Source organism: Pongo abelii, chromosome 20 (assembly GCF_028885655.2).
Source record: "Pongo abelii isolate AG06213 chromosome 20, NHGRI_mPonAbe1-v2.0_pri, whole genome shotgun sequence".
NCBI classification, from domain to species: domain Eukaryota; kingdom Metazoa; phylum Chordata; class Mammalia; order Primates; family Hominidae; genus Pongo; species Pongo abelii.
This window is the reverse complement of record NC_072005.2, coordinates 16,670,734-16,689,364: the sequence shown is the minus strand read 5'-3', so window position 1 is coordinate 16,689,364 and position 18,631 is coordinate 16,670,734. Positions and strand designations below refer to the sequence as shown.

The 18,631-nt window shown below is 48.2% G+C and overlaps 1 protein-coding gene across 4 annotated transcripts in view; it reads left to right on the top strand.

Moving 5' to 3' along the window:
• Positions 1-18,631, top strand: part of CALR3 (calreticulin 3) — a 26,705-nt gene extending 8,074 nt beyond the window's left edge. Inside the window, exons 4-10 of one of the 4 annotated variants that reach the window (XM_054539875.2) lie at positions 2,952-3,046; positions 4,091-4,276; positions 5,433-5,540; positions 5,637-5,768; positions 7,515-7,607; positions 8,929-9,100; positions 18,033-18,631. In XM_054539875.2, the coding sequence (XP_054395850.1) occupies positions 2,952-3,046; positions 4,091-4,276; positions 5,433-5,540; positions 5,637-5,768; positions 7,515-7,607; positions 8,929-9,072 (758 nt within the window). In that variant the 3' untranslated portion in view covers positions 9,073-9,100; positions 18,033-18,631. Of the gene's footprint in view, positions 1-2,951; positions 3,047-4,090; positions 4,277-5,432; positions 5,541-5,636; positions 5,769-7,514; positions 7,608-8,928; positions 9,112-9,747; positions 9,987-16,872; positions 17,136-18,032 lie in introns of those variants that run through there. The other 3 variants (XM_054539873.2, XM_054539874.2, XM_024237597.3) reach the window with 3 other exon arrangements.

The following is an 18,631-nucleotide window of genomic DNA, read 5'->3' as shown; positions in this document are numbered from 1 at the left end:
ACCTGAGGTTGGGAGTTCGAGACCAGCCTGAACAACATGGAGAAACCCCATTTCTATTAAAAATACAAAATTAGAGCCGGGCGCGGTGGCTCACGCCTGTAATCCCAGCACTTTGGGAGGCCGAGGCGGGAGGATCACGAGGTCAGGAGATTGAGACCATCCTGGCTAATACGGTGAAACCCCATCTCTACTAAAAATACAAAAAATTAGCCAGGCGTGGTGGTGGGCACCTGTAGTCCCAGCTACTCAGGAGGCTGAGGCAGGAGAATGGCATGAACCTGGGAGGCGGAGCTTGCAGTGAGCTGAGATCGCGCCACTGCGCTCCAGCCTGGGCGACAGAGTGAGACTCCGTCTCAAAAAAAAAAAAAAATTCAAAATTAGCTGGGCATGGTGGCACATGCCTGTAATAATCCCAGCTACTCAGGAGGCTGAGGCAGGAGAATCACCTGAACCTGGGAAGCAGAGGTTATGGTTAGCCGAGATTGCACCATTGCACTCCAGCCTGGGCAACAAGAGCAAAACTCTGTCTCAAATAAATAAATAAATAAATAATACAAAATACAAAATAGAAATAGAAATAGAACTAAAAAACACCCAGATATCTGAAACATCAAGGGAGGATCACTTGAGCCCCGGAGTTTGAGACCAGCTTGGGCAATATAGCAATACCCCATCTCTACAAAATGTTTTTTTTTTTTTTTTTTGGAGACACAGCTTCGCTCTTGTCGTCCAGGCTGGAGTGCAATGGCACGATCCCGGCTCACTGCAACCTCTGCCTCCCAGGTTCAAGTGATTCTTCTGCCTCAGCCTCCCAAGTAGCTGGGGTTACAGGTGCCCGCCACCATGCCTGGCTAATATTTTTGTATTTTTGTAGAGACGGGGTTTCACCATGTTGGACAGCCACTTTGGCCTCCCAAAGTGCTGGAATTACAGGCGTGAGCCACCACGCCTGGCCCCATCTCTACAACAATTTTAAAAATTAACCCAGCGAGGTGGCGCACACCTGTGGTTCTAGCTGCTCAGGAGGCTGAAGCAGGGGAATCCCCCGAGCTGAGGCGTTTGAAGATGCAGTGAGCTATGATCACACAACTGCACTCCAGCCTGGATGACAGAATAAGACCCTGTCCGAAATAAATAAATAAATAAATAAATAAATAGAGAGAAAGAAGGGAAAAACCCTATATAGCATGTGTCTACTACATCTGAATTGCCAAGCAGCATAATTTGGGGTCAAAAAAAGATTAAAATAAAATTTTCTTAGTATTTCAATTTTTAATTCAACAGTTCCATTTTACTCCAACCCACTCTGTTACTATTGGAACACTTTGTTGCAATGAGTCAGCACTAGCCATTAGTGTAAGGGGAGCTTGCTGAGGGTGAGGGGTTAAGGAGGAGGAGGAGAAGGGAAGCACAGTTATTGTCAGTCTTGACATTTGCATAAACTCCTATGCATAAGTTATGCATAAAACCTCAGACAGGCAACACAGAGCCCATCTGTCTACATTTCCTTACGAATATCCATTACATGTGTAAATACCTTTTTTTTTTTTTTTTTTTTTTGAGATGGAGTCTTGCTCTGTCACCCAGGCTGGAGTGCAATGGTACAATCTCGGCTCATTGCAACCTCTGCCTCCCAGGTTCAAGCGATTCTCCTGCCTCAGCCTCCCCAGTAGCTGGGATTACAGGTGCGTGCCACCACGCCTGGCTAATTTTTGTATTTTTAGTACAGATGGGGTTTCACCATGTTGGTCAGGCTGGTCTCGAACTCCTGACCTCGTGATCCACCCGCCTCAGCCTCCCAAAGTTCTGAGATTACAGCCATGAGCCACCACGCCCAGCCCACATTTTTTTTTTTTTTTTAAATTGAGACGGAGTCTCGCTTGGTCACCCAGGCTGGAGTACAGTGGCCAGATCTCAGCTCACTGCAACCTCCACCTCCTGGGTTCAAGTGATCCCCTCACCTCAGCCTCCCAAGTCCCTGGGACTACAGGGACACGCCACCACTCCCGGCTAATTTTTGTATTTTTAGTACACATGGGGTTTTACCATGTTGGCCAGGCTGGTCTCAAACTGGCCTCAAGTCATCTCCCCACCTTGGCCTCCTAAAGTGCTGGGATTAGCAGGCCACTTTGAATATTTAAATAAGCTTCAGAAACACTCAAAAAGTGAATGGAAAGCCAGGACATTGTCCTTTAACAGCAATAATAAGATATTCACACATGTGACCAGATGCAGTGGCTCACACCTATAATCTCAGCACTTTGGGAGGCCAAGGCAGGCAAATCATCTGAGGTCAGGAGTTTGAGACCAGCCTAGCCAACATGGCAAAACCCCGTCTCTACTAAAAACATAAAAATTAGCTGGGCGTGGTGGTGCATGCCTGTAATCACAGCTATTCTACTCGGGAGGTTGATGCAGGAGAATCACTTAAACCTGGGAGGCGGAGACTGTAGTGAGCCAAGATCCTACCACTGCACTCCAGCCTGGGCGACAGAGTGAGACTCTGTCTCAAATAAACAAATAAATATCTTAGTGTGACTATCTGATTATCAGATTATATCTGATTATATTTAAGAAGAATAGGCTGCGCATGGTGGTTCAAGCCTGTAATCCTAGGACTTTGGGAGGCCGAGGCAGGTGGATCACAATGTCAGGAGTTTGAGACCAGCCTGGCCAGCATGGTGAAACCCCATTTCTACTAAAAATACAAAAATTAGCTGGGCATCATGGCATGCGCCTGTAGTCCCAGCTACTCAGGAGGCTGAGGCAGGAGAATTGCTTGAACCCGAGAGGCAGAAGTTTCCGTGAGCCAAGATCATGCCACTGCACTGCATCCTGGGTGACAGCAAGACTCTGTCCCCCCCAAAAAAAAAAAAAGAATGGTTGTGGGTTGGTTATTCTATGGTGATGCATTATGGAAAGAAATTGAGAGCAGCTTATCTTTTTTGTAGGACCCGATATTTGTGGATTTGATATCAAGAAAGTTCATGTTATTTTACATTTCAAGAATCAGTATCACGAAAACAAGAAACCGATCAGGTGTAAGGTAACTGCTCTTGTATTCAAATAAATGAGTGTTAACTCCTGCCAGATAATAACTAAGTTTAGAAGAAATAGTTTTGATAATAAAATACTTAACTGAGCCAGGGATGGGTCTTTGTAGACATACCTCCTGTTTCCGGTTTCCAGTTTAGGGGGCCCATTGGAGATGCTTCTCTCCTTTAACTGGTTTCCTGAAGTTTTTACCCCATCAGGAGGGCACTCTCATTTTTTACTGTGAGCTATGACATGTCATCATTTGCCCTATGAGGGTTACAATAGTACAGTCACATTTCAGCCACATCCATCCTCATTAATGAATGAAATATTCAGGATGAAAAAAACATTCTGCAGAAATGTCTGGGTGCAGTGGCTCACACCTATAATCCCAGCAGTTTGGGAAGCTGAGGCAGGAGGACTGCTTGAGCCAAGGAGTTCAAGACCAGCCTGGGCAACATGGCGAAACCTTGTCATGACAAAAAATACAAAAATTAGCCAGGTGTAGTGCCAGGAACCTGTGGTCCCAGCTACTGGGGAGGCTGAGGTGGGAGGGTCACTTGAGCCTGGAGGTCAAGGTTGTAGTGAGCTATGATTGCACCGCTGCACTCCAGCCTGGGTGACAGAGCAAGACCCTGTCTCAAAAAAATAAAAATAAAAATAAACTGCATATTTAGACTTGGCATTAAAACATCGAGGGTTGGCCAGGCGTGGTGGCTCATGCCTGTAATCCCAGCACTTTGGGAGGCTGAGGCAGGTGGATCACCTGAGGTCAGGAGTCGAGACCAGCCTGGTCAACATGGTGAAACTCTGTCTCTACTAGACACAAAAAATTACCTGGGCATGGTGGCAGGTGCCTGTAATCCCAGCTTCTCAGGAGGCTGAGGCAGTAGAATCGCTTGAACTCAGGAGGTGGAGGTTGTAGTGAGCCGAGATTGTGCCACTGCACTCCAACCTGGGCGACAGAGTGAGACTCCATCTCAAAAAAACAAAGAAAAGAAAAAAAAAGAAATCAAAGGTTTAATTGTTACGCTTTTCCCCCTAAAATATGCAGGTTGATGGCTTCACACACCTCTACACTCTAATTTTAAGACCAGATCTTTCTTATGATGTGAAAATTGATGGTCAGTCAATTGAATCCGGCAGCATAGAGTACGACTGGAACTTAACATCACTCAAGAAGGAAACATCCCCGGCAGAATCGAAGGATTGGGAACAGACTAAAGACAACAAAGCCCAGGTGTGAATTTTTCCTGGGCAACTCTAAAAAGTCCACAAATGTAGTTTGTAAGTACCCAGTTACTGGACAATTGCTGCATGGCTGGTAGCCACGATGGCAATATTGTAGAACCAAATGCCCTCCCCAGAGCACACACTGCAGACCAGCCACATCTCTACACATCTGAAGGTATCGTAAAAGATTTTGTTATTTATTTATTTATTTATTTATTTATTTATTTTTTGAGACAGAGTTTCGTTCTTGTTGCCCAGGCTGGAGTGCAGTGGCGTGATCTCAGCTCACGGCAACCTCCGCCTCCCAGGTTCAAGTGATTGTCCTCCCTCAGCCTCCCGAATAGCTGGGATTACAGGCACCCACCACCACCCCTGGCTAATTTTTGTATTTTTAGTAGAGATGGGGTTTCACCATGTTGGCCACGCTGGTCTCGAACTCCTGACCTCAAGTGATCTGCCTGCCTTGGCCTCCCAAAGTGCTGGGATTACAGGCGTGAGCCACCACATCTGGCCATCACCATCACTTTTTGCACCATCATTTTTCACTCTAGCCACTACTTGAGGTTTCCACACCGCTGCTCCTCTCCATAGCATGGAGGAAAGGGCTAAAGTCATATGGCAGGTTAGGGAGAAAAATCTAGGCAGTGTGGTGTTGCCCTGAAGTCCTCAGTGGGATTGGAAGCACCAAGCACTTGGCCTCCTGACCACCAAATTGAAGAAGGGAGATGGACACTGGGACAGGGGTCACCAGCCTGTGCCTACCACTTGGCATCTAAGAATTTCCTTTCTCAAATCTGAGCATCTGGCTGGGTATGGTGGCTCACGCCTGTAATACCAGCACTTCCAGAGGTCAAGGCAGGAGGATCGCTTGAACCCAGGAGTTTGAGACCAGCCTGGGCAACAGAGGGAGACCCTGACTGTACAAAACATAAAAATAGTAGCCAGGTATGATGGCGGGCGCCTATAGTCCGAGCTACTTGGGAGGCTGAGGCAGGAGGATCACTGGAGCCCAAGAGGTTGAAGCTGCAGTGAGCCATGATTGCACAACCGCACTCCAGCCTGGGTGAGAGCAAAACCTAGTCTCAAGAAACAAAAACAGAAGCAACAACAACAAATATATGAGCATCTGACTGATTTTACTTTTTCGTTACATGTCTTTGAAGGACTGGGAGAAGCATTTTCTGGACGCCAGCGCCAGCAAGCAGAGCGACTGGAATGGTGAACTGGATGGGGACTGGCCAGCGCCGATGCTCCAGAAGCCCCCGTACCAGGTGTGTGGCCTCTTTGTATGATGCCAGGGATGCCCCAGGGCTGCCCCTCCACTGCCCATGTCATTGAGACCACCCCATATGGTTTTTTTGATACAGGATGGCCTGAAACCGGAAGGTATTCATAAAGACATCTGGCTCCACCATAAGATGAAGAATACCAACTATTTGACACAGTATGACCTCTCAGAATTTGAGAACATTGGTGCCATCGGCCTGGAGCTTTGGCAGGTCATTTGGTTTTAACTTTACTTTAGTTTTTGTGTGTGTGTGTTTTGTTTTGTTTTGTTTTGTTGAGACAGGGTCTCATTCTGTCACCTAGGCTGGAGTGCAGTGGCACCATCCTAGCTCACTGTAGCCTCAAACTGGGCCCAAGCGATCCTCCCACCTCAGCCTCCCAAGTAGCTAGGACTACAGGCACAAGCCACCACATCCAGATTTTTTTTTTAAGAGATGGGAGTCTAGGCTGGGCGCGGTGGCTCACGCCTGTAATCCCAGCACTTTGGGAGGCTGAGGCGGGCAGATCACAAGGTCAGGAGATCAAGACCATCCTGGCTAACATGGTGAAACCCCATCTCTACTAAAAATACAAAAAAAATTAGCCGGGCATGGTGGCTGGCACCTGTAGTCCCAGCTACTCCAGAGGCTGAGGCAGGAGAATGGCGTGAACCCGGGAGGCGGAGCTTGCAGTGAGCTGAGATCACGCCACTGCACTCCAGTCTGGGCGACAGAGCAAGACTCCGTCTTAAAAAAAAAAAAAAAAAAAAAGAGATGGGAGTCTCAGAACTTCTAGGCTCAAGCAATCCTTCCACCTTAGCCTTCCAAAGTGCTGAGAGTTTTGTTTGTTTGTTTGTTTTTGTGCTTGTTTTTTTAATGCTTTGGTGATCCCAGCTGGGCTCAGTGGCTCATGCCTGTAATCCCAGCATTTTGGGAGGCTGAGGGGGGCAGATTGCCTGAGCTCAGGCGTTCGAGACCAGCCTGGGCAAAGTAGTGAAACTTCGTCTCTACTAAAAATACAAAAATTAGCCAGGCGTGGTGGCATGTGCTTGTAGTCCCAGCTACTCAGGAGGCTGAGGCATGAGAATAACTTAATCCTGGGAGGAATCACTTGAACCCAGGAAGTGGAGGTTGTAGTGAGCCAAGATCGCGCCACGGCACCCCAGCCTCCGCAACAGAGTGAGACTTCGTCTCAAAAAAAAAAAAAAATCAGAGCGAGACTAAGTCTCAAAAAAAAAAAAAAAGTTTTGGTGATCCCAATGTGCAGCCACGTTTAAGGAACCAGTGCCTTAGAGGGAAAGGATATTCTAGAAATGGGTTTAAGCACCACCTACTATTCTAATTGCTGTTATAGTATACAGTACTGAGCAAAATACAACTGTTTCTTTTTGAAAAGTTGTTACATATGTCACATCAATAATGAAGGCCTAGTAGCCAGGGACAGTATGGCTCACGCCTGTAGTAGTCCCAGCTACTGGGGAGGCTGAGGTGGGACAATCACATGAGCCCAGTTCTTTTTTTTTTTTTTTTTCTTTGAGACTGAGTCTCACTCTGTCACCCAGGCGAGAGTGCAGTGGCATGATCTCAACTCACTGCAGCCTCTGCTTCCCGGGTTCAAGCGATCCTCCCACGTCAGCCTCCCGAGTAGCTGGGACTACAGGCATGCATGACCACACCTGGTAATTTTTGTATTTTTAGTAGAGATAGGGTTCACCATGTTGGCCAGGCTGGTCTTGAACTCCTGACCTCAAGTGATTCACCTGCCCCAGCCTCCCAAAGTGCTGGGATTACAGGTGGGAGCCACCACGCCTGGCCAAGCCCAGAAGTTCAAATCCAGCCTAGGCAACATAGCAAGACCCCATCTCTAAAAAATAAAAAATGTCACCTGAGCTTCATATATTTCCAAAGAAAAATAAATGAAAAATAAACAAATAATAAAGAATAAAAGCATAATAATGAAGGCCTTATTTTCATCTGCAGGTGAGATCTGGAACCATTTTTGATAACTTTCTGATCACAGATGATGAAGAGTATGCAGATAATTTTGGCAAGGCCACCTGGGGCGAAACCAAGGTATGAAGCACGTAATTAACTCTTCCTACATCACTAATTTATTTGTGTAAATTTTTTTTTCTGAGATGGACTCTAGCTCTGTCACCCAGGCTGTAATGTAGTGGCACAGTCTCGGCTCACTGCAACCTCCACCTCCCGGGTTCAAGCAATTCTCCTGCCTCAGACTCCCGAGTAGCTGGGACTACATAGGCATGCCACCACGTCCGGCTAATTTGTGTATTTTTAGTAGAGAGGGGGTTTCACCATATTGCTTAGGCTGGTCTCGAAGTCCTGACCTCAGGTGATCCACCTGCCTTGGCCTCCCAAAGTGCTGGGATTACAGGAGTGAGCCACTGTGCCTGGCCCCATGTAAGGTTAATATTAGCAGGTTCCAGGGATTAGGACATGATTTTTTTTTTTTTTTTGAGACGGAGTCTCGCTCTGTCGCCAGGCTGAAGTGCAGTGGAGTGATCTCGGCTTACTGCAACCTCCACCTCCAGGTTCAAGTGATTCTCCTGCCTCAGCCTCCTGAGTAGCTGGGACTACAAGCACCTGCCACCACACCCAACTGATTTTTGTATTTTTAGTAGAGACAGGGTTTCACCATATTGGCCAGGATGGTCTCGCTCTCTTGACCTTGTGATCTGCCTGCCTCGGCCTCCCAAAGTGCTGGGATTACAGGCGTGAGCCACCGCGCCCAGCCAGGACATGAAATCTTTACAGGCTCTTCTTATTCAGCCTATCCCAGGTGGTGAGGAGGCTTCTAGAAGGCAGGGTCCGCCTGAGTACTGACATGCATTTGGCCACATGGAAGCATAACCCCTGGCCTCTGGGGCTTTTTTTGTTTTGTTTTGTTTTGTTTTGAGACAGGGTTTTGCTCTGTCACCCAGGCTGGAGTGCAGTGGTGCCATCTCGACTCACTGCAACCTCCGCCTCCCAGGTTCAAATGATCCTCTCACCTCAGCCTCCCGAGCAGCTGGGACTACAGCCACACACCACCACGCCCAGCTAATTTTTGCTTTTTTTTTTTTTTGAGACAGAGTCTTGCTCTGTCGCCCAGGATGGAGTGCAGTAGAGTAATCTCAGCTCACTGCAAGCTCTGCCTCCCAGGTTTAGGCCATTCTTCTGCCTCAGCCTCCCGAGTAGCTGGGACTACAGGCGCCCGCCACCATACCCGGCTTTTTTTTTTTTGTATTTTTGGTAGAGACTGTGTTTCACCGTGTTAGCCAGGATGGTCTCGATCTCCTGACTTTGTGATCCATCCGCCTCAGCCTCCCAAAGTGCTGGGATTACAGGCATAAGCCATCGCACCCGGTGGGGCTTATGTTTTTTCTTTCTCCAGGGTCCAGAAAGGGAGATGGATGCCATACAGGCCAAGGAGGAAATGAAGAAGGCCCGCGAGGAAGAGGAGGAAGAGCTGCTGTCGGGAAAAATTAACGGGCACGAACATTACTTCAATCAATTTCACAGAAGGAATGAACTTTAGTGATCCCCATTGGATATAAAGATGACTGGTAAAATCTCATTGCTACTTTAATCTATGTTTCAAACTCAAATGTCTACATGGCACTTTGTCCAATTTTCTTTGAAAAGTGTTTCATGCTTCTGGGTGGGGTAGGTGACCCCCTTGCACTGAGAAGTTCCCTCTTGACAATTTTACACGCTGGAAGCCAGAGGCCAGCAAGGGTCTGGCCAAAACCATGATCCCCTTTCCTTAACTCCCAAAAGTCTTTTTATAAAATAAAAGTTGACCAGGCAGTGTGTCTCACACCTATAATCGCATCACTTTGGGAGGCTGAGGTGGGCAGATCACTTGAGCCCAGAGTTCAAGACCAGCCTGGCCAACACAGTGAAAACCTGTCTCTACTAAAAATACAAAAAGTAGCTGGATGTGGTGGTGCGCACCTGTAGTCCCAGGTACTTCAGGCTGAGGCTGGAGGCAGCCTCAACCTCCTGAGTAGCTGGGACTACAGGCGCCCGCCACCGCACCTGGTTAACTTTTTGTATTTTTAGTAGAGATGGAGTTTCACTGTGTTAGCCAGGATGGTCTTGATCTCTTGACCTCATGATCCGCCTGCCTTGGTCTCCTAAAGTGCTGGGATTATAGGCATGAACCACTGCAGCCAGCCATATTTTTTGTTTTTTAATTTAATTTTTATAGGGATGGGAGTCTCACATGTTGCCCAGGCTGGTCCTGAACTCCTGGACTCAAGCAGTCCTCCCACCTTGGCCTCTCAAAGCTCTGGGCTTACAGGTGTGAGCCACTGCTCCTGGCCCAGTCTTCTTCTGGAAGAGGCCCATCATCATACTGAAACTCATGATGAAAATCATCAAATTTGTGACACCAGAAATTTAGAATCTAGTGATGTTATGAATAAGTCAAATAAATTGGAATTTATATACAGAATATTGAGAGTTGACCAGTGTGGGCCGGGTGCAGTAGCTCACACCTGTAATCCCAGCACTTTGGGAGACTGAGGTGTGTAAATTGCTTGAGTCCAGGAGTTCAAGACCAGCCTGGGCAATGTGGTGAAACTCTGCCTCTACAAAAAATACTACAAATTAGCTGGGTTTGGCGGTGCACACCTGTGGTCCCAGCTATTTGGGAGGCTGAGATGGGAGGATCACTTGAGTCCAGGAGGTCAAGGCTGCAGTGGGCTATGATCATGCCACTGCACTCCAGCCTGAGTGACAGAGCGAGACCCTGTCTCTAAAAATAAAATAAAATGGAGCTAAAAAGACAACGAGTGAGACTGGCTCAGGCTCTGAAGATTCGTTGGGAGCACCGTTGTCCGAGAGAATTTGTCACGTGTTGCTCTTTTTGTTTGTTTGTTTTTGAGACAGTCTTGCTCTGTCGCCCAGGCTGGAGTTCAGTGGCGCGATTATGGCTCACTGCAACCTCTGCCTCCTGGGTTCAAACGATTCTCATGCCTTAGGCTCCCAAGTAGCTAGGATTACAGGCATGCGCCACGCCCATCTGAATTTTGTATTTTTAGTAGAGATGGGGTTTCGCCTTGTTGGCCAGGCTGGTCTGGAACTCCTGACCTCAAGTGATCCGCCTGCCTCGGCCTCCCAAAGTGCTGGGATCACAGGCGTGAGCTACCATGCTGGGTCACGTGTTGCTCTTGAGCCCTTGAAATGTGGCTAGTGGGACCAAGAAATTACTTTTTAATCTTATTTCATTCTAGTTAACTTCACTTTAAACTTTGTTAGAGGAAAAACTCTGGACATATTAAATTTCTTGGAGTGTAACTGAGCAAAGAACAATTCATAAATCAGGTAGCTGCCAGAGCAACTCCATCTTGAATAGGGGCTTAGTAAAATAAGGCTGAGACCTACCGGGCTGCATTCCCAGGTGGTTAAGGCATTCTTAGTCACATGATGAGATAGGAGGTCAGCACTAAAGACCTTGCTAATCAAACAGGTTGCAGTAAAGAAGCCGGCTAAAACCCACCAAAACCAAGATAGTGATGGGAGTGACCTCTGGTGGTCCTCACTGCTAGACTCCCACCAGCGCCATGACAGTTTACAAAGGTCATGGCAACATCAGGAAGTTACTGTATGTGGCAGCCTAAAAAGGGGGCCGGGCGCGGTGGCTCACGCCTGTAATCCCAGCACTTTGGGAGGCCGAGACGGGTGGATCACGAGGTCAGGAGATCGAGACTAACCTGGCTAACACGGTGAAACCCCGTCTCTACTAAAAATACAAAAAAATTAGCCGGGTGTGGTGGTGGGCGCCTATAGTCCCAACTACTCGGGAGGCTGAGGCAGGAGAACGGCGTGAACCTGGGAGACGGAGCTTGCAGTGAGCCGAGATCACGCCACTGCACTCCAGCCTGGGCGACAGAGCGAGACTCCGTCTCAAAAAATAATAATAATAAAAAAATAAATAAATAAAAAGGGAAGGCATGAATAATCCACCTCTTGTCTAGCATATCATCAAGAAATAACCATAAAAATGAGCAACCTGGCCAGGCACCGTGGCTCAAGCCTGTAATTCCAGCACTTTGGGAGGCCGAGGCAGGCAGATCACTTGAGGTTGGGAGTTCAAGACCAGCCTGACCAACATGGAGAAACCCCACCTCTACTAAAAATACAAAATTAGCTGGGCGTGGTGGTGCATGCTTGTAATCCCAGCTATTCAGGAGGCTGAGGCAGGAGAACCGCTTGAATCCAGGAGGTGGAGGTTGTGGTGAGCTGAGATCCCGTCATTGCACTCCAGCCCTGGCAACAAGAGTGAAACTCCTCCCCCAAAAAAAAAAAAAAAATAGCAACCAGCAGCCCTTGGGGCTGCTCTATGAAGTAGCCATTCCTTTATTCCTTTACTTTCCTAATAAACTTGCTTTCACTTTACTGTATGGACTCTCCCTAATTCTTTCTTGGGTGAGATCCAAGAACCCTCTTGGGGTCTGGATCAAGACCCCTTTGAGGTAATAGTACAAAGGCTCTGATTGTCAGAAGTGGCAGGGATCACTGGAACTCCACTTCAGATCCCATCTGGATCATCAAAATGTCAACCCTAAATAAATAAATTCAGGAAATATGGTTAAATGTAGAGTTTAGTTTAGCACAAAGTTTGAGGACGGCCACCCTGGAACACAGATTCCAAAGAATGGAAATCAGCACTCCAAACTGAGGAAGTTTGGGGGTCATTTATATAGGTAAGGTTTGGGAAGCTTGACAGAGTTTCTACATATTTCACACAAGGCGAGTACATAGTTAACAGTAATCTGATTAGTCAAGGCAGTGGTCTTTTTGGGAAGGGTATATTTAACATTCACATAGAGGACATAACAGTCACGGGACCTTTTGCACTATCTGGTCTGATTTAGGTGCAAGATGATAGAGGAAAGGTCAGCAATGAAGAAGGGAGATCTTAACGCTGATGCCATTTAGTCTTTTGAAATGAATCTACAGAGCAAGAACAGGAGAGTTAATCTATAATCTATAAGCAGAAGTTGTAGTTACATGCCGTCTGGCTCAGATCACACAGTCCCGTTTTCTTCAAGGCTCAACATAATTCTTAGGGTTCAAAAGTGTATGATTAAGTTTGGATTTTTTTTTTTTTGAGACGAAGTTTCTGTGTTGCCCAGGCTGGAGTGCAGTGGTGCGATCTTGGCTCACTGCAAGCCCTGCCTCCTGGGTTCACGCCATTCTCCTGCCTCAGCCTCCCAAGTAGCTGGGACTACAGGCGCCCACCACCATGCCCGGCTAATTTTTTGTATTTTTAGTAGAGACGGGGTTTCACCATGTTGGCCAGGATGGTCTCGATCCCTGACCTCGTGATCTGCCTGCCTCAGCCTTCCAAAGTGTTGGGATTTCAGGTGTGAGCCACCATGCTCGGCCTTTTTTTTTCTTTTTTTTCTTCTGAGACGGAGTTTTGCTCTTGTTGCCCAGGCTGGAGTGCAATGGCGTGATCTTGGCTCACTGCAACCTCCCCCTCTGAGGTTCAAGCAATTCTCCTGCCTCAGCCTCCCGAGTAGCTGGGATTACGGGCGCCCGCCACCACGCCTGGCTAATTCTTGTATTTTTAGTAGAGATGGGGTTTCACCATGTTGGCCAGGCTGGTCTCGAATTCCTGACCTCATGAACCGCCTGCCTCGGCCCTCCAAAGTGCTGGAATTACAGGCGTGAGCCACTGCACCCAGCCAAGTTTGGATTATTTTTACAAGATGATGCTGGAGAGTTTCTATGGCCACCACCCTTCTAGACTCTCTGATACTGGCACTTAAAACCTGCATGCTACATTTCCTGGACGCCGTTGCCAATTGGCAATGTTCCTTTCATGCTTTATTCAAACAAAGTTAGGAGGCAGAAAGAGGGGAGAAACCATTTTTTTTCAGACTTCTGCCAGTGGCTTAGGTGGTGGTGACAACAACAGCTGTGACTTTAGCAATCATAGTGGAAGCAACTGTGGCTAGCAAGGGTGAACACATCTGGGATCCTTCTGTAGGCACAGTGATTGTGGGTTATGGGTCCTCCCGTGTTTTATTTATTTATTTATTTATTTTGAGACGGAGTTTCGCTCTTGTCGCCCAAACTGGAGTGCAGTGGCGTGATCTCAGCTCACTGCAACCTCCGCATCCCAGATTCAAGTGATTCTCCTGCCTCAGCCTCCCAAGTAGCTGGGATTACAGGTGCCCACCACCACAACCGGCTAATTTTTGTATTTTTAGTAGACACGGGGTTTCATCATGTTGGCCAGGCTGGTCTCAAACTTCTGACCTCAGGTGATCCATCTGCCTCGGCCTCCCAAAGTGCTAGGATTACAGGCGTGAGCCACTATGCCCAGCCACCTCCCCTGCTTTAATCTTTCAGCTCTAGAGAGGCTAGCAGCCTCATATAGTTACGAATCTTTAGGTAACCTTACCTTCCTCTTTTGTTCTTCCAGTACTTCCAACACTTTTATACTCAGTCCCCTGTAGTCATTTATGTATTCATTTATTTTTATTTATTTATTTTTTAGACAGAGTCTCGTTCTGTCACCTAGGTTGGAGTGCAATGGTGAGTTCTCAGCTCATTGCAACCTTCCCCTCCCAGGTTCAAGCAATTCTCCTGCCTCAGCCTCCTGAGTAGCTGGGATTACAGGCACCTGCCACAACACTGGGTTAATTTTTGTATTTTTAGTAGAGATGGGGTTTCTCCATGTTGCCCAGGCTGGTCTCAATCCACCTGTCTCAACTGGATTGCTGGGATTACAGGTGTGAGCCACAGAGCCTGGCTCAATCCCCTGTATTCAATATCCTCTGTTTGAAGTACCTAGAAGGACTTCTCTTTTCCTTATGGAATATGTACTGATAAAGCACTCAAGACTGTTAAAAACCTTCATTACTCTATTGATGTAACAAAAGAAGCTGAGGCAAAGTTAATATAAATAGAGAGTCTGGGCCAAGGTTGAGGACTGAAGTCCAGGAGACACAGATTCAAGTTGCCCTGAATGTATGCTTTGATGAGCAACAGTTACAAGTGGGTTCTTTTTGTTTTTGACTTTGTTTTGAGACAGAGTCTTACTCTGTCACCCAGGCTGGAGTACAGTGGTGCAATCTCGGCTCACCGCAACCTCCACCTCCCGGGTTCAAGTGATTCTCTGGCCTCAGCCTCCCGAGTAGCTGGGACTACAGGCATGTACCACCACACCTGGCTAATTTTTGTATATTTTTTTTAGTAGAGATGGGGTTTCACCATATTGATGTTTCACCATATTGGCCAGGCTGGTCGCCAACTCCTGACCTCATGATCCTCCCACCTCGGCATCTCAAAGTGCTGGAATTACAGGTGTAAGCCACTGCACCTGGTGACGAATGGGTTCATATCTTATTTATTTATTTATTTTTGAGACAGAGTTTCGCTTTTGTTGCCCAGGCTGGATTGCAATGGTGTGATCTTGGCTCACTGAAACCTCTGCCTCCTGGGGTCGAGCAATTCTCCTGCCTCAATCTCCTGAGTAGCTTGGATTACAGGTGCCCGCCACCACACCTGGGTAATTATTTTGTATTTTTATTAGAGACGGGGTTTCACCATGTTGGCCAGGCTGGTCTTGAACTCCTGTCTTCAAGTGATCCGCCCGCCTCAGCCTCCCAAAGTGCTGGGATTACAAGTGTGAGCCACCGCGCCTGGCTGTCTTATTTAATTTAATTTATTTATTTATTTATGTTTGGAGACAGAGTCTCACTCTTGTGGCCCAGGCTGGAGTGCAGTGTTGCAAACTCGGTTCCCTGCAACCTCCACCACCTGAGTTCAAGCTTTTCCTGCCTCAGCCTCCTGAGTAGCTGGGATTACAGGCGCCTGCCACCACACCTGGCTAATTTGTGTACTTTCAGTAGAGATGGGGTTTCGCCATGTTGGCCAGGCTGGTCTGGAACTTCTGACCTCAGGTGATCTGCCCACCTTGGCCTCCCAAAGTGCTGGGGTTACAGGCGTGAGCCACCCTGCCTGGCCCACAAGTGGGTTCTTAAAGGAAAAAGAAGGGGTAGTTCCTAAAGTGTTTATTGAGGATTTTACATACAGTAACCTAAGCTGTTGATTGGCTATACATTGTTCTTTTTTTCTCTTTTTTGAGATGGAATCTCGCTCTGTTGCCCAGGCTGGAGTGCAGTGGCACGATCTTGGCTCACTGCAAGCTCTGCCTCCTGGGTTCATGCCATTCTCCTGCCTCAGCCTCCCGAGTAGCTGGGACTACAGACGCCCACCACCATGCCTGGTTAATTTTTTGTATTTTTTAGTAGAGAGGGGGTTTCATGCTGTTAGCCAGGATGGTCTCGATCTCCTGACCTCGTGATCCACCTGCCTCAGCCTCCTAAAGTGCTGGGATTACAGGCGTGAGCCACCACACTCGGCCTTCTTCTTCTTCTTTTTTTTTTTTGAGACGGAATGTTGCTGTGTTGCCCAGGCTAGAGTGCAGTGGCACCATCTCGCCATCTCCGCTCACTGCAACCTCTGCCTTCCGGGTTCAAGCGATTCTCCTGACTCAGTCTCCGGAGTGGCTGGGACTACAGGCATGTGCCACCATGCCTGGCTAATTTTTGTATTTTCAGTAGAGATGAGGTTTCACCATGTTGGGCAGGCTGGTCTCAAACTGCAGACCTCAGGTGATCTGCCGGTCTTGGCCTCCCAAAGTGCTAGGGTTACAGGTGAGCCACGACACCTGGCCAAAAATACCTTTAAACAATACCCCTGGCCACAGGTACAGCTGGGGGAATTGTTTCAACCACAGTAGGCTGGAGGTTCACGATGTTTAGATTTCTAACAAATCATGTGGCTGGGCGCGGTGGCTCACACCTGTAATCCCAGCACTTTGGGAGGCTGAGGCGGGTGGATCACGAGGTCAGGAGATGGAGACCAGCCTGGCCAACATGGTGAAACCCCATTCTACTAAAACACAAAAATTAGCCAGGCATGGTGGCACCTGCCTGTAGTTCCAGCTACTTGGGAGGCTGAGGCACGAGAATCACTTGAACCTGGGAGGTGGAGGTTGCAGTGAGTCGAGATCATGCCACTGCACTCCAGCCTGGGTGACAGTGACACAGCGAGACTGTGTCTCAAAAAAAAAAAAAAAGGAAGCAAACATCTCAAGTCTCACCTAGAGCTACCCATCAGCCTAAGAACCCCAGTTTGTGTTTAACAAGCCCTTGTGGGGTGGTTCTAACACAGTTTCAGGATGAAGACAGCTCCCTGCTCTAGACTGTCACCTGGGGGTACAGAGTGTGTTGACCTGATGCACAATTAGTTCACCTGTGTCTAGGCCACAGTCTGGCCCAAGGTAGAGTGCTCAACACGTGTTTGGCAGGTGAATGGTTGCTGAATGAATCATAAAGCATGCAGTGCTCACCTGAGCGGCAGGAGGCACCCTGAGTCACTGAAGATGCTGGAGCAGCTGCTTGTGAAACACCAGATAGGAGGAGATGGACAGGAGGCTATGTCCCCACCCGAGATTGCCGGCCTTCTGACTTGCTTGCTGGGAACTGGTGCCAGGCCAGACACACTGTGCCACCATCATAGGATGCCTGGTAAGGGGAGGCCAACCTTCCCTGAAGAAACCCTGTGCTGCTGTGGTCAAGTTGCCTGATCGGACTTCCTTCTTCACTCTGTTTATAGAAATTGGCCCTGGAGGTGTACGTGCTGGGTGCCCATAGCCAATGGAAGGCAAAGTATAGTTATATTTATTTTATTTATTTTTTGAGACGGGGTCTCGCTCTGTCACCCAGGCTGGAGCATTTGAATAAATAAATGCCCTGTAATCCCAGCACTTTGGGAGGCCAAGGCAGGCAGACTGCTTGAGGCCAGGAGTTCAAGACCAGCCTGGCCAACATGGTGAAACCCCATCTCTATTACAAATACAAAAATTTGGCCAGGCGAGGTGGCTCACATCTGTAATCCCAGCACTTTGGGAGGCTGAGGCAAGCGGATCACCTGAGGTCGGGAGTTTGAGACTAGCTTGGCCAACATGGTGAAACCCTGTCTCTACTAAAAATACAAAAATTAGCCAGGCGTGTTGGCAGGTGCCTGTAATCCCAGCTACTAGGGAGGCTGATAGAAGAGAAATGCTTGAACCTGGGAGATGGAGGTTGCAGTGAGTGGAAATCATGTCATTGCATTCCAGCCTGGGCGACAGAGCAAGACTCCGTCTCAAAAATAAAACAAAAATACAAATACAAAAATTAGCCAGGCATGGTGGCTCATGCCTGTAATATCAGCTCCTCAGGAGGCTGAGGTATGAGAATCACTTGAACCTGAGAGGCGAGGTTGCGGTGAGCCGAGATCGTGCCACTGCACTCCAGCCTGGATGACAGTGAGACAAAATAAAATTTAAAAAAGTCCTCTAGAGTAGGGCTTTTCCTCTAATAACCATACTCCAGCAAGCATCAGGTGCCTGCTGCTCTGTGCCGAGCAGTGAGAGACATAGATGTGTAACACTAGCAAACACGTATTACCATTCTCTTTTTTCAGAAGAGGGGCCTACGGGCCCAGAGAGGCGACTTCAACTACTTGCCAGGACACACAGAGCAGCTGGGGAATCATGCCTGGCACCTGGCACTGTGGGTGCTGCAGCGGCACAGAGAGTTGCGAAGTCCTGCGCCTGAGCTTAGCCAAAACCCTAAGGGGCAGACCCAGATTATAAAACACACACGAACAGCTATCCTAGGAACAGGACGCCTTGCGGGGTAGGGTGCGGGTCCCCAAGATTCACACACACACACACACACACACACACACTGCGATCCTAGGAACAGGGCGCCTTGCGGGGCAGGGTGAGGGTCCCGACCCTCCGCGGGGTGGGCGACCGCCTCCCCAGGCGCACTGGCAGGGGGACGGCATCCCTAACAGAGAACCAGGCCTCGGCATGAGCTGGAGAGATGACAGAGAATGGCCGACTCGGACAGCGGCCAGCGGTACGAGAGTCCGAACAACGTTGGAAGGAGGAGCAGGGGCAGCGGGCAAGACAGCACGGAAGACACGGACGGCACAGAGAGTTCTGAAGTCCTGCGCCTGAGCTTAGCCAAAACCCTAAGGGGCAGACCCAGATTATAAAACACACACAAACAGCT